General features: G+C 48.2%; 1 protein-coding gene across 1 annotated transcript in view; it reads left to right on the top strand.

Annotated features, from left to right (window-relative positions):
- The window catches only part of DENND3 (DENN/MADD domain containing 3), an 83,655-nt gene that overhangs the window by 26,482 nt on the left and 43,582 nt on the right, over positions 1-13,591 (top strand). Inside the window, exons 5-9 of the mRNA XM_011938126.1 lie at positions 585-696; positions 7,695-7,757; positions 8,238-8,357; positions 9,018-9,236; positions 13,210-13,331. Of these exons, the coding sequence (XP_011793516.1) occupies positions 585-696; positions 7,695-7,757; positions 8,238-8,357; positions 9,018-9,236; positions 13,210-13,331 (636 nt within the window). The remainder of the gene's footprint in view (positions 1-584; positions 697-7,694; positions 7,758-8,237; positions 8,358-9,017; positions 9,237-13,209; positions 13,332-13,591) is intronic.

Here is a 13,591-nt window from a genome sequence, read left to right as displayed (position 1 = left end):
CCTGGCTAATTTTTTGTATTTTTAGTAGAGACGGGGTTTCACAATGTTAGCCAGGATGGTCTCGATCTCCTGACCTCATGATCCACCTGCCTCGGCCTCCCAAAGTGCTGGGATTACAGGCGTGAGCCACCACACCCGGCCCCTCTTACAATTTTAAATTGTGTACAGTACTTTGAAAGTCAGAGTCCATTTTGGAAACAGACTTTTTCAAGCACTCTCCTTCCAGAAGTTTGTTCTTTTATTCCTCACTGAGGTAAAACACACATACAGAAAAACGCACAAATTCCAGTGATTTTCCACAAACTGAACACACACACGTAACTAGCACCCAGATGAGGGAACAGAGCATGACCAGGCCTCCCCCTTTGAAAATAAACCCCCCTCTGTGCCACCTTTCAGGCACTACTGCCAACCTGGGGCCACTCTGCTGCCGTCCAACAGCTTGGTGACTCTGCTCTTGATGCAAGGTCCTGGAGCCGCTGCTGCAGACCCTGGGGAGATTCCAGTGTGACTGAAAACGCTAAGGATGACAACTGGGTTCTCATTTTTATTTTGCGGTTTGATTTTTGTTTTCTGAATTTCAGTTTATTGGCTAATCTAAAGCTCTGTAAAGATTTTGAAGTTGACAATCCTATAAAAGATTTTGCTGCGAAGCTATCTTTAATACCCAGCCCGCCACCTGGACCACTCCATTTGGTAAAGTATTTCTGAAAATTATATTGTTTTCTCTTTGCAAATAGTAAAAGTAAGACGTTGAAGATAATGTAAATGTTTAAAACTATTTCTGAAGTTCTAGCTGTTGTAAATCTAAAATAAAATTCTAAGCCTCCTCCCCACCCACAGCTGACTGACTGGACCCCCTTTTGGCCAAAGGGCCCCCAGAGAAACCCAAAAAACAGAATTATTGGCCGGAATGGAAGGGAGATCAGACACGCCTGGTTCTACCCTCTCCCTCTTGCGTGAGTGTGTGGGGTGTTTGTGTATAGGGTTGTAAACTAAAACTAAAATCCTAAGCCTCCCTACTGACTGAACAGTTCCCTCTTGGCCAACGGGACCCTAGAAAAACCTTAAAAATGAAATTCCCGGCCATGACAGGAAGGAAGGTCAGACATGCCTTGTTATGCCCTCTCCCTTTTGGAGTTTAGGCACCGCTGACCGGCGTTAGGTTAAAATGGAGATCCTGAGACCGACAGAACAGACTCTCTGTGGCCATAAGATTCCAAATTATGAACAAAACCTAAGGTCACGCAAAGCAAGGGTGAAGTCACTCCTCACCAACCATAAGGGCTCCTTAAACAGGTATAACATAGCTTACTTTCCAACCTGACTCTGCTATAGCATCCATGACAGATAGTAGACCCTGAAGAAAATCAAAGTATTTTACTGCGAAATATGTTGCTTTGACATATTTTGAAATGGCACTACACAGCTGTCTTTTTGGGGGAAATTTGCATCTGTAGAGAATCTTCATGCAGCCAGGCCTGCCTTTCTCAGCCTTTCCCAGATCTAGGAGCGATGAACTGAGAGCCTGACACTTTTAAAGTGTGAAAAGAGACATTCACCATCTCTTCCCTCCAAGGGCTGCCACGTGTGAGATTTCCTTTATGTAACAAGGGTCTCGGCCCCACACCCCCTTATCTTGACTCAGTCCTTCTTTCCCACTGACTTCAGGTCTTTAGACAGTAGCTCAACTTTCTCAACCAATTGTCAAGTAAAGAATCCCTAAAACCCATTTATGACTTATGCCCCCCTTCCTCTTTGAGATGCCCCACCTTTTTGGGCCAAACCAACATCATCCTCCATGGACTGATGTATGTCTTTGCCCGTCACTCCTGTCTCTGTAAAATGCACAGAACCGAACTGTAACCCGGCCATCTGGGGACCACTCTTCAGACTGTTCCCTAGGCCGTGGCCACTCAGAATAAACCCCTTTGAAATATTTTAGAGAGTTTGATTTTTCCATTAACACTGTGCTTACGTTATGTTTCTCAAGGTCCTTATGGAAACATGTTATATACTCTTTCTAAAGGTGAAAAGTTAAATATTTAGACTTGAGTTTTGCAGAGCGGCCTGTGATAAACAGAGCTAGTAACATGTCGTGGGTGCTTCAGTGGTTAGCACGTCAGTTCATAGCTCCCTATGCAGATAATACATGGAAACCTGAATCCTTTGTAGAATAATGTATTCAAATTACAGATTTCTCATTTATTTGTTTATTTGTCTTTAATATTGGATATTGTATTTCGTTTTTTGTTTGTTTTTTGTTTGTTTGTTTGTTTTATAGGTGGAGTCTTGCTCTGTTGCCCAGGCTGGAGTGCAGTGGCACGATCTCGGCTCACTGCAAGCTCCACCTCCTGGGCTCAAGACATTTCTCCTGCCTCAGCTTCCTGAGTAGCTGGGACTGCGGGTGCCGCCACCACTCCCGGCTAATTTTTTATATTTTTAGTAGAGATGGGTTTTCACCAGGATGGTCTTGATCTCCTGACCTTGCGATCCGCCTGCCTTGGCCTCCTAAAGTGCTGGGATTACAGGTGTGAACCACCATGCCCGGCCTGGATATTGTATTTCATTTGTTAGTGTTTTCTCTTGTACAGTGTGATTAATGAGAAGCAACTGGTTTTATATTTTTTGTTACTCTTAGATGTAGTGCTGTGTTATTTAACGAACAGGCAAACATTTCCCAGGCTGGTTTTTTTTCTGAGAGATGTTATTGGTGATTTCAAGACACAGGGTTTGGGGTTAAGTGAAGCTGGAGATGTGGCTGGCCGCCTTCCCCTTTTGTTTGTTGAGAAACATGTCAGGTTGCTCAGCTCCGTGAAGAAACCCGTTTGACTCAGCATGTTCCAAACTAATTTTAACCGTACTTAGGATGCTGCTTTTTATTTTTTCCTTTAATAGACACCTGTCAAACGTCTCAAAATGTTTAGTAAATGTCAATTCAGTTTCATTATGTTAGTCCTCTGAAAGATTATATGTCTTAATCTTGATCTTCTACATTTTTCTTTACTGACAATGGAAAAAATAAGTTTCTCATATCAGAAGACACATGATCATGAACTTAAAATGTGCGTTTTTAACATTACCCCAACCCCACCAGTCTGCTGGGTGGAAAATCCTACCGGCGCGTTCCAGTCCAGATACAGAGCAGGCCACAGGTCTCCATCAGCTCTGCTCCCAGAAGCCTTTGTAGGGAATGTTTATTGGCCGTGTGTTTTGTACATCTGTTTTATGTGGATAGTTGGCATTTTCTTGTCAACAGTATGTGCAGTGAAATCATCAAAGTTTATGTTCTTGTTCTGTAGACTCAGCAAGTATTTACTGAGAGCCTGTGCGATCAGTGAACAGAGCCAGACCTCTGGCTCCAAAGCAGTCTCAGGGTCAGCAGTAAGGAGCCGCACTCGGCCTTTGAACATAAGGAATGAGCGCGTAGCACTCCCAGCACTTTTCCATGTCTCCTGGGCTGATGACTCTTGGCTCCTTGATCTCGACGCACCCGTGAGGAAGGTGACTGAGGGTCGCCGCTGGCCTGCTCTTCCCTCACCCATTCCGTCCATCACTCAGCCCGGCCGGACTACTTTCGGCATTCCTTTCCAGTTTGCCCGTTTCCTTGCTGTCACTTCATTCTGGGTCACCAGCTGCTCCCCGCTGCGTGACTTGGGGACCACTGGCCTGTCTGCTTTGGTTCATTCTTGGCCCTTCCCTTTGTCCTCTGCACAGCGGCTGCGGAGATTATTAACACATGGACATTGGGCTTTGCTTCTCTTCCCCAAGCCCCACAACAGTTTCTCATCGTCTGCCTTCCTCACTCCTGCAGCCCGGACCCTGTCTCACTGTCCAGCTCTGTTTTTTTTTTTTTTTTTTGAGATGGAGTCTCCCTCTGTTGCCCAGGCTGGAGTGCAGTGGCCGGATCTCGGCTCACTGCAAGCTCCGCCTCCCGGGTTTACGCCATTCTCCTGCCTCAGCCTCTGGAGTAGCTGGGACTACAGGCGCCCGCCACCTCGCCCAGCTAGTTTTTGTATTTTTTAGTAGAGACGGGGTTTCACCGTGTTAGCCAGGATGGTCTCGATCTCCTGACCTTGTGATCCGACCGTCTCGGCCTCCGTAAGTGCTGGGATTACAGGCTTGAGCCACCGCGCCCAGCCGTGTCCAGCTCTGTTTTATGCCACTCTCCATGGCTTGCTGCTCTCCAGCCTCACTGGACTCCTGTCCATTCCCTGAAGATACCGCCACAGGGCCCTTGCACACGCTGGTTTCAGAAACAGTGTTTCCTCTGTTTTCTTGTGGCCAGCTGTGGCTCATCTCTGGTCACTCCCAGCGGTCAGGTCTTCGGATTGTCTTCCCTGAGTGACCCCCACTCCCCATCTCTCTGATAGCACCCGGCTCTCATCCCGCAGGGCACAGCACAGTTTGTAATTAGGGCTTCTGTGTGTGTGTTTTTGTTTAATGTTCATCTCCATCAGACTCTGAGCTGCATGAAGGTAGAGGCCACGCCCAGCACTGCATATCCAGGGCTCACAGCCAGGCCCACACAGAGCTGCCCAGCAGTGAGCTGTGTGGTGGGCGAGCGCATGCAGGGATGCCTTGGGTTCCAGTACTAGCCAGTCAGTGCCTGCTGATCTGTGTCCTGTGCGTGTGTCTAAATGACACAGTGTCTAAATGAGTGACTCAGTCTGTATCGGGCTTGACTCAGTGCGGCTCTCCATATCAAGTCTAATTAGCTACTGGCTCTAAGTTGGTATAATGCTCGTGATCTCTTTTAGGGAATGTCATATATGAATGTTGATTGTTTTGAATAAATCTAAGAGGTCAGTGTAGGCCGAGGTTCTCATCTGGTGCAGGAGCTAACCCAGCTGTATTTTCTAGAACCCACTGCAAACAAGGTAGCTTCGAGGCTGTTTTAGAGAGCAGCAGTGAGACGGGTCTTGTGCTTTGAGTGTGTGTGTCCGTGTCTTGTTACTTCTGGTCCGGGTTATCTCTGATCTATGCTGGTGGAAAGGAGGGAGGAGAGAGGGGGCCCCATAGCACAGGGAGTAGAGGAGAGGGCCGTGCCCTGTGCCTTGGTTCCCTGGTTCCCGTTCAGCTCCCTTCCTCTGATGGTGCATGGACCACCAGCCGGAGCAGGGCAAAGACTAGAAACAGCCCCACTCTGCGCTCATCTGCCTTTTCTTGCCCACCAATGGGACTGATTTTACTTGCTTTGCAAATCTTGGGCTTAATTAGGTATGCAAAATCACACACACACACACACACACACACACACACACACACTCTTGTACTGTACCTGAGTCATTTTCTATGTTGCTTTATATGTGACACCTGCTCTTTCCTAGGACTCAAATCAAGCTGAGATTTGGAAACTGTTTACCTTAAACATCTCTCTCCTCAGTCTCTTCCTCTGTGGAGTGGGTGAGATAACAGCCCACTTCAGAGAGTATGAATATTATATGCTAGAAAATCTCTAGTGTGCACCTGAGACCAGCCAAAGGCTGGTGGAGTGATTAGCATTTGTATTTTCTTTTTTAAATCTTTAATTGGATAGCTGGTTGACACATTTCTTTTTATTTATTTATTTTTTTGAGACAGAGTCTCGCTCTGTTGCCCAGGCTGGAGTGCAGTGGCGCGATCTCGGCTCACTGCAAGCTCCGCCTCCTGGATTCACGCCATTCTCCTGCCTCAGCCTCCCTAGTAGCTGGGACTACAGGTGCCCACCACCATACCCGCCTAATTTTTTGTATTTTTAGTAGAGACGGGGTTTCATTGTGTTAGCCAGGATGGTCTTGATCTCCTGACCTCGTGATCTGCCAGCCTTGACCTCCCAAAGTGCTGGGATTACATGCGTGAGCCACCATATTTTTTGAAATATTTAAAATGTTTCACGTAAACTTGACATTTATTAATACTGTGCCACAAGTTGGATAATTTAACTTTGCTTTCTTTTCTTTTACATAAAAGAACTTTATTAACATAAATGAATCTGCCTTTATTTATTTATTTATTTATTTTTTGAGACGGAGTTTCACTCTTGTTGCCCAGGCTGGAGTACAATGGTGCTATCTCGGCTCACTGCAACCTCCACCTCCTGAGTTCAAGCGATTCTCCTGCCTCAGCCTCCCGAGTAGCTGGGATTATAGGCATGTACTACCATGCCTGGCTAATTTTGTATTTTTAGTAGAGACAAGGTTTCTCCATGTTGATCAGGCTGGTCTTGAATTCCCTCAGGTGATCCACCTGCCTCAGCCTCCCAAAGTGCTGGTATTATAGGCGTGAGCCACCGCACCTGGCTGAATTTGCCTGATTTTTAACATGTCTTACTTCTGTAAACAAATTGGTAACAAGAAAGCAAAGATACCCAAGCGCAATAGGTCCTTAGTGTGGCTGGCAGGTTCTCAGAAACTGCAACATTAAGCCCTGGGTCACAAAATCAATTTCACCATCAACTAATTGATACAGATAAGAGTTAAGTTCCTATGGCATACTACTGGTCATAAAAACATCACCGAACTTCTAAACAAAGACCCAAAGCACTTCTGATATTAAACATTGAAGTAGATGGGAGTTGTACACACATTTAAGAACAATTGATTAAAATAAGGAAGAACACCATTTACCTGCTTATTGCAGTTTAGGGTTGAGGGTGGACAAAGCCCATCCCAGCAGCTTAGGGCCAAGGCAAGAACTAGCCCTGGCCAGATGCTGTCTCATGGCAGGGCCAATCCCACACTCTCCCGTGCTTGCTCACACCGGGACCTGTCCGCATGGGCCGGTTGGGCTTCAGGATGTGGCAGGAAACCAGAAGACCTGGAGGAAACCTAGCCGGGCATGGGCACAAGGAGAATGTGAAGGTGCCCCCCGCTGGGACGCAATTCCTTTTTCTTATCAACATTCTAACAAAATGACGTTATTCAAGGACCTGCGTCTCGTTAGGAAGCAACGCTGGTATCCCCACCACCAAGAAGTTACCACCTTTAGGCCGGGCGTGGTGGCTCAAGCCTGTAATCCCAGCACTTTGGGAGGCCAAGACGGGCGGATCACGAGGTCAGGAGATTGAGACCATCCTGGCGAACACAGTGAAACCCCATCTGTACTAAAAAAGTACCAAAAAAACTAGCCGGGCGAGGTGGCAGGCGCCTGTAGTCCCAGCTACTCGGGAGGCTGAGGCGGGAGAATGGCGTGAACCCGGGAGGTGGAGCTTGCAGTGAGCTGAGATCCGGCCACTGCACTCCAGCCCGGGCGACAGAGCAAGACTCCGTCTCAGAAAAAAAAGGAAATTACCACCTTTCCTTGTTTTCAGTTTCTCGTGTGCAGGCATGCTGAGAATACAGACTTGGGTGACTGGGAGAAAGCAGGGCCAGTGGAGACCTTGTTTGTGACCTGTTCCCCCAGCCAACCTCGGCTCCCTGCTTCTCTTGATGTCTCACCCTCCCAGGCGCTCCCTTGATGGAATCTCAGCCGTCTGCTCTGATCACGTCTCTCCTCTCTGTCTCCCTGTGCTTTGCTTATACTTAGATGCGTCCATTCCGCTCGTTTCCTGGAGCTTTGGGTGCTGAGCCGGGCACCCAGCATTTCCTGAGGGCCTCCCACGTGCCAGCACCCGGGTGGCGGGAACTCGCTGTTGGCAGCCCGTTTCCTGGCAGGCTCAGAAGCCCTCCCTCAGTGAAGGAACTGAACCTCCTCCTCTGGATCTCCTCCGCCAGGTCCAGCCGCGTCTCAGTAGCCATTCTGTGAATACAAAATTTGAATTGAAGTGTGACTTCAAAGTAATACATTTAGAAAAATGTCTTTCTTAAAATTTTAACTGTACATGTCTTGAAGGAGCTTTGACTATTCAATTGAAAATGTTAAGAGAATTCATAGCATGCAGTAACTAAAAAGAATATAAAATACCTAAGAATAATTTGAACATGCTTGATTTTGAATTTGTCTTAATTGGGACAAATATCTGCTTTGTGGTTTATCTCTGTCTAGGCAATGAGTAGTCTGCTGATTAATTGGAGCTTAAGGAATTTTGGCTTACTTAGAAAAAGACATTAACTATTTAATTTATGTTTGAGCCTTTATCGGCAGTTCTGTGTATCTCTAGACCGTTTGGTTGTTCTGCAGAATTTAACGTGGCAGCCCGTGTCTTCAGAGACATTTTCTAAGTCTGTTGCCCCGGGCACCGAAATAGTGACTCTAGTGCACGTCAGCCTCTGCCCAGAGCAGCTCTCTGAACTAATGGTGGGAACTGGTTGTCGTAGATATTTAACATGAAGCCGCTCCAGATTGTGTTTCCTGCCCGAGCAGACCCCGAAAGCCCCATCCTGGACCTGGACCTTCACCTGCCCTTGCTGTGCTTCCGGCCCGAGAAGGTGCTGCAGGTGCGCATCCCTGCCCCAACCAGCACGTCTTGTGCTCCCTGGCCCAGTGGGGCCTCGGAGCAATGATCAGAGATGATGAAGATACGAGTTTATTCCACAATGTACGGACGGGTATACTCGAAACGTATATTATTATTTTTTAAAGCCAGCGTTCCCTGCAGTGCATGGTATTTGCAAATGGCACTCTTTGCAGGTTCTCAGGTGGCTTTTGTTTGGAAGATGGAGCTGAGAGACCAGGGAAGAGCCTGCAGTCAGTCTGGTTTTGTTGGGTGGTGTGTTTACGAGCATTTTCTCTTTATTGTACTGAATCAGAACTGTGTACATGGGCCGGTGCAGTGGCTCGTGCCTGTAATCCCAGCACTTTGGGAGGCCGAAGTGTAAGGATTGCTTAAGGCCAGGAGTTCGAGACCGGCCTGAGCAACATAGGGAGACCCTGTCTCTACAAAAAAAATTTAAAATGAACTGGATGTGGAGACACGTTCTTGTGGTCCCAGCTGCTGGGAAGGCCAAGGTGGGAGGATTGCTTAAGCCCAGGAGTTCAAGGCCGCAGTGAGCTGTAATCACACCACTGCACTCCGGCCTGGGCAACACAGCGAGACCCTGTCTGTACCTTTTTTTTTTTTTAAAGCGTGTACTCAGTGCGGCGGGTTCTCCCCTCAGATCCTGACATGCTTCCTGACAGAACAGCGGATCGTCTTCTTCTCCTCGGACTGGGCTCTGCTGACGCTGGTCGCCGAGTGCTTCATGGCCTACCTGTATCCGCTGCAGTGGCAGCACACCTTCGTGCCCATCCTGTCGGACCAGATGCTGGATTTCGTCATGGCCCCCACGTCCTTCCTCATGGGCTGCCATCTCGACCACTTCGAAGAAGTCAGCAAGGTTAAGTAGTGAACCTTTGATTTAAATTCCTGTGAGTCCATCACGGGGACACATGGGAAGACGCGTCTGACAGTGCTCTGCGGTGAAGGCGGGGTCTGCACACCTCAGAGAGGTCTTGGGTACCGTGAGAAGCGGCTGTTCTCTGGCTGTGTCATTGTCCTGTGGTGAAGCCGGGACCCTTTAGTCTCCTAGTGGAGACAGGCCGGTGAGTGTGCCCACCTCATTGTCCCGGTGGGGGCCGAGTGAGGCGGTCGCCAGCCCGGGCCCACGGCAGGGAGGTGTTCATAGGTGCTGCTGTTGCGGCCCCTCTGTGCATCTGACACAGCATGTTTTTAGTCGGTGAGCTGATGGATTCGTGCTAAATCTTGCGGTGATGCCAGGAGGCAGACTGGGTTTGGTTTTTAAAAATAGCTTTATTGAGATACAATTTACATACCTCAAAGTTTACCCAATTAAAATGTATGATTCAGTGGGTTTTAGGATATTTGTAGAGTTGTGTAACCATCCTCCGCCCTCCGATTTTAGAAGGGAAATTTTCATCACACGTTAGCAGTCAGCCCCCAGGGCCTGACAGCCACGCCCATGCACTTTGTCTCTGGGTTTGCCGGTTCTGGACCTCTCGTGGGAACAGAGTTGCTCCAAGCATGGTCCTTCCATCTGGCTCCTTCCACTTCGCATCATGGTTTTGAGACTCCTCCACGTGGTAGCATCTCTCAGCACTTTATTTTTATTGCTAACTAGGGTTTCATTGTATAAATAGACTGAATTTTGTTCATCCACTCACAATGAAGTCGTCGTGATAAAATCTTCATCACATTGTTCAGTGATGACCGTGTGGGTTGTTTACACCTGTTGGCTGCTGTGAACACTTGTGTGCAAGCTTTTGTGTGGATGTGTGCTTTCGTTTCTCTTGGGTGTGTCCCTAGGAGTGGACTTGCTGGGTCATAAGGCAGCTCTTTGTTTAACCCTTTGAGAAACTGCGAAGCTGTTTTTGCAAAGCGGCCATGCCACTTTACACTCCCACCAGCCGTACGAGGGTTCCAGTTTTTCTCCTAACGTCCTCGCCAGCGCTGGTTGTTGTCTGCCTTTTTAATTGTAGCCCTCCGGTGAGGAGGAGCTGATATCTCACTGTGGTTTGATATGCACTTCCCTGGTGACGAATGATGTTGAGCATCTTTTCCTGTGCTTAGTGGTGGTTCGTACAGGGTAGGTTTACGTTTAACTTTCCATTTTGAACAATATCTTTCTTTTTTTTTTTTTTTTGAGACAAAGTCTCGCTCTGTTGCCCAGGCTGGAGTGCAATGACTTGATCTCGGCTCCCTGCAACCTCTGCCTCCCGGGTTCAAGTGACTCTCCTGTCTCAGCCTCCCAAGTAGCTAGGATTACAGACACACGCCACCACACCTGGCTAATTTTTGTATTTTTAGTAGTGACGGGGTTTCACCATGTTGCCCGGGCTGGTCTCAAACTCCTGGTCTCAAGTGATCCGCCCACCTCAGCCTCCCAAAGTGCTGGGATTACAGGCGCAAGCCGCTATGCTTTGCCCCGTTTTGAAAATTTCTACGTGTCCACAAAAATAGAAGAACACAGCATGTGTCATGCGCCCCTCACAGTCTTCAGCCTGTTGCCAGCTTCGCAGTCACCCCCAGCCCTGCTTTTCCCAGAGCATTCTAAAGCAAATCCCAGGCTCCAGATGCTTCCCCCACAAGTGTTGGGAAGGGCCCGTTGGTTGGGCCTGGCCAGGGTCCCCGCTGCAGGGGAGAACAGTGCTTGTGTGCTCCTGCCAAGGCGAGTGACTCACTGGGGAAAACACACTTCAGGAAAAGGCCGGGCGGACCTCCGTGGAAGGAACGGAAAAGCGTCATCCGTCCTGCCTCGCAGGCGAGGAGAAAATAAGCTGTGTTCTGAAGTTCAAAGTTGTTTCTTTTTTTAGTCGTTAGGGGAACAAAATCGTGTTTCAGGCTGTTTTAGGAGGACAACTGTTTTCACATGTTAGCCTAGCAGTTCCAGTCAGCAGTGGGGGACACCTTTGAGGCACTTACCTGTTGTGAAAAATATGAGGAGAAGCAGCTGCTCTTCTGGGTGTGTTTGGGTGTTTTGGTTTTGTTTTAGTGGCTGGCGGTGGGATCTGCAGGAAGGAGCTGAAGTGACCCTATGTGCCTCCACAAAACCCTCTTGCATCTCCCGAATATGCTGGGCGTTAACGCGCCCAGGGGCCAGCCGCGTGCCTCGCTGCTTTAGCGTTTTGTGTATTTGCCTTGTAAGGTTTTGAGGCCAAGAATGTGTTTGCGCGTATTTCACGTAGCCACCTGAACTGCACTCTGAAGGGTGGGGCCCAGAATGAGAGCCGGGGAGTCGGGGCCTTCCCCAGGAACCTGGCATTGCGTTCCGGGGGTTGTGTAAGTGCGGGGTTCGGGCACATGACTCAGTATTTGTGTACTCTGTCACAACAGCCTCTCCAAGTCATCAGGTGCATATCTCAAACATTCCAGGGTTGTGTGGTCTCTTAGCCCAGGCCCCTGCCTGTGCTCCCGTGCTTGGAGGGGCAGAGCTGGCTGGGGAGCTGCGCCGACACAGTGGACATTGGAGGTTGGTGGTGTCCTCACTGGAGTTCTGGAATGCTACCTGTAAGACTCCCAAAAAGCAGTACATGCAGTGTTTATACCAGGGTAGGAGAAACCTTGACAACAACGTGTATTGGAATCTTTTCTTTCCCTGAGACGGAGTTTCGTTCTTGTTGCCCAGGCTGGAGTGCAATGGTGAAATTTCAGCTCACTGCAACATCCGCCTCCCGGGTTCAAGCGATTCTCCTGCCTCAGTCTCCTGAGTAGCTGGGATTGCAGGCACACACCAGCATGCCTGGCTAATTTTTGTATTTTTAGTAGAGATGAGGTTCCACCATGTTGGCCAGGCTGGTCTCAAACTCCTGACCTCATGATCCACCCGCCTCGGCCTCCCAGAGTGTTGGGATTACAGGCGTGAGCCACCGTGGCCGGCCTGTATTGGAATCTTCACTGAAAGAGAAAGGCATATGGGTAAGCAAAATGTGGTCTTTCCACATAACGGACTATTCAGGCTGAAGAAGCAAGAACGTTCTGACACATGCCACAGATGGGTGAGCCTCACAGACGTCAGCGTGGAGTGAAATAGGCCAGTCCCAAAAGAACAAATGCTGTTCGTGAATCTACTCATTTGAGGTCCCCAGAGGAGTCAAATTCATGGAGACAGAAAGCAGATTAGTGCGCGTGTGGAGGGGAGGCTGGGAGCTGTGCTGGATAGTGAGAGTTTGTTTGGGATGATGAAAGTATTCCGGGATGGATGGGGGAGATGCTTGCACAGCCACTCAAATGCACTTACACTGTCGAGCTGCACCCTTAACAATGGTTACATTGATACAGTTTATTTTACTACAATTAAGAAAAATAAGAGAGAGGCATATTTAATCAAATTTAGCCCATTAACGTAGCTCATGATATATACTAGATTTTTGTGTAGAAAATATGAGGCTATGTGTGCATTTATTTTATTTTATTATTATTATTATTTGAGATAGGGTCTCATTCTGTTGCCCAGGCTTCAGTGCAGTGGTGTGATCTCAGCTCACTGCAGCCTCGACCTCCTGTGCTCAAGGGATCCTCCTGCCTCAGCCTCCCGAGCAGCTGGGACCACCGGCACATGCTACCACACTCGGCTAATTTCTTTTAAATTGTTTGTAGGGACAGGGTCTCACTGTGTTGCTCAGGCCGGTCTCGAACTCCTGGGCTCAAGCAGTCTGCCTGCCTTGGCCTCTCAAAGTGCTGGGATTGCAGGTATGAGTCACTGCGCCCGGCCTATGTGTGCATTTTAAAGAGGGTCATTTAATTAATGATGACACTGTCTTAGTGAACTCAAAACATATTTATGTGTTTTCAAAGAGGTATACAAATTCTGAGATTCTTCTGTCAATCTTTACAGATGATTCCTTGTTTTCTAGGAAGCTGACGGTTTAGTTCTGATAAATATTGATCATGGGAGCATCACCTACTCCAAGTCCACAGACAATAATGTGGATATTCCTGATGTCCCCCTCCTGGCGGCCCAGACGTTTATTCAGAGGTAACCGGAAACATTAATAGTATGAATTTCAGACTGTCTTTGTTCAGATTCTGTATTTACCACTTCAAGTATCTTTTCCTGTTTTATTTTGTTATTTTTATTTATTTATTTATTTATTTTTTTGAGACGGAGTCTCTCTCTGTTGCCCAGGCTGGAGTGCAGTGGCCAGATCTCGGCTAACTGCAAGCTCCGCCTCCCAGGTTCACGCCATTCTCCTGCCTCAGCCTCCCGTGTAGCTGGGACTACAGGCGCCCGCCACC

Source organism: Colobus angolensis, unplaced genomic scaffold, assembly GCF_000951035.1.
Source record: "Colobus angolensis palliatus isolate OR3802 unplaced genomic scaffold, Cang.pa_1.0 Scaffold17, whole genome shotgun sequence".
Taxonomy (NCBI): Eukaryota; Metazoa; Chordata; class Mammalia; order Primates; family Cercopithecidae; genus Colobus; species Colobus angolensis.
Note: the sequence above shows the minus strand (reverse complement) of the source record. Positions and strands in the feature narration are given on the sequence as shown.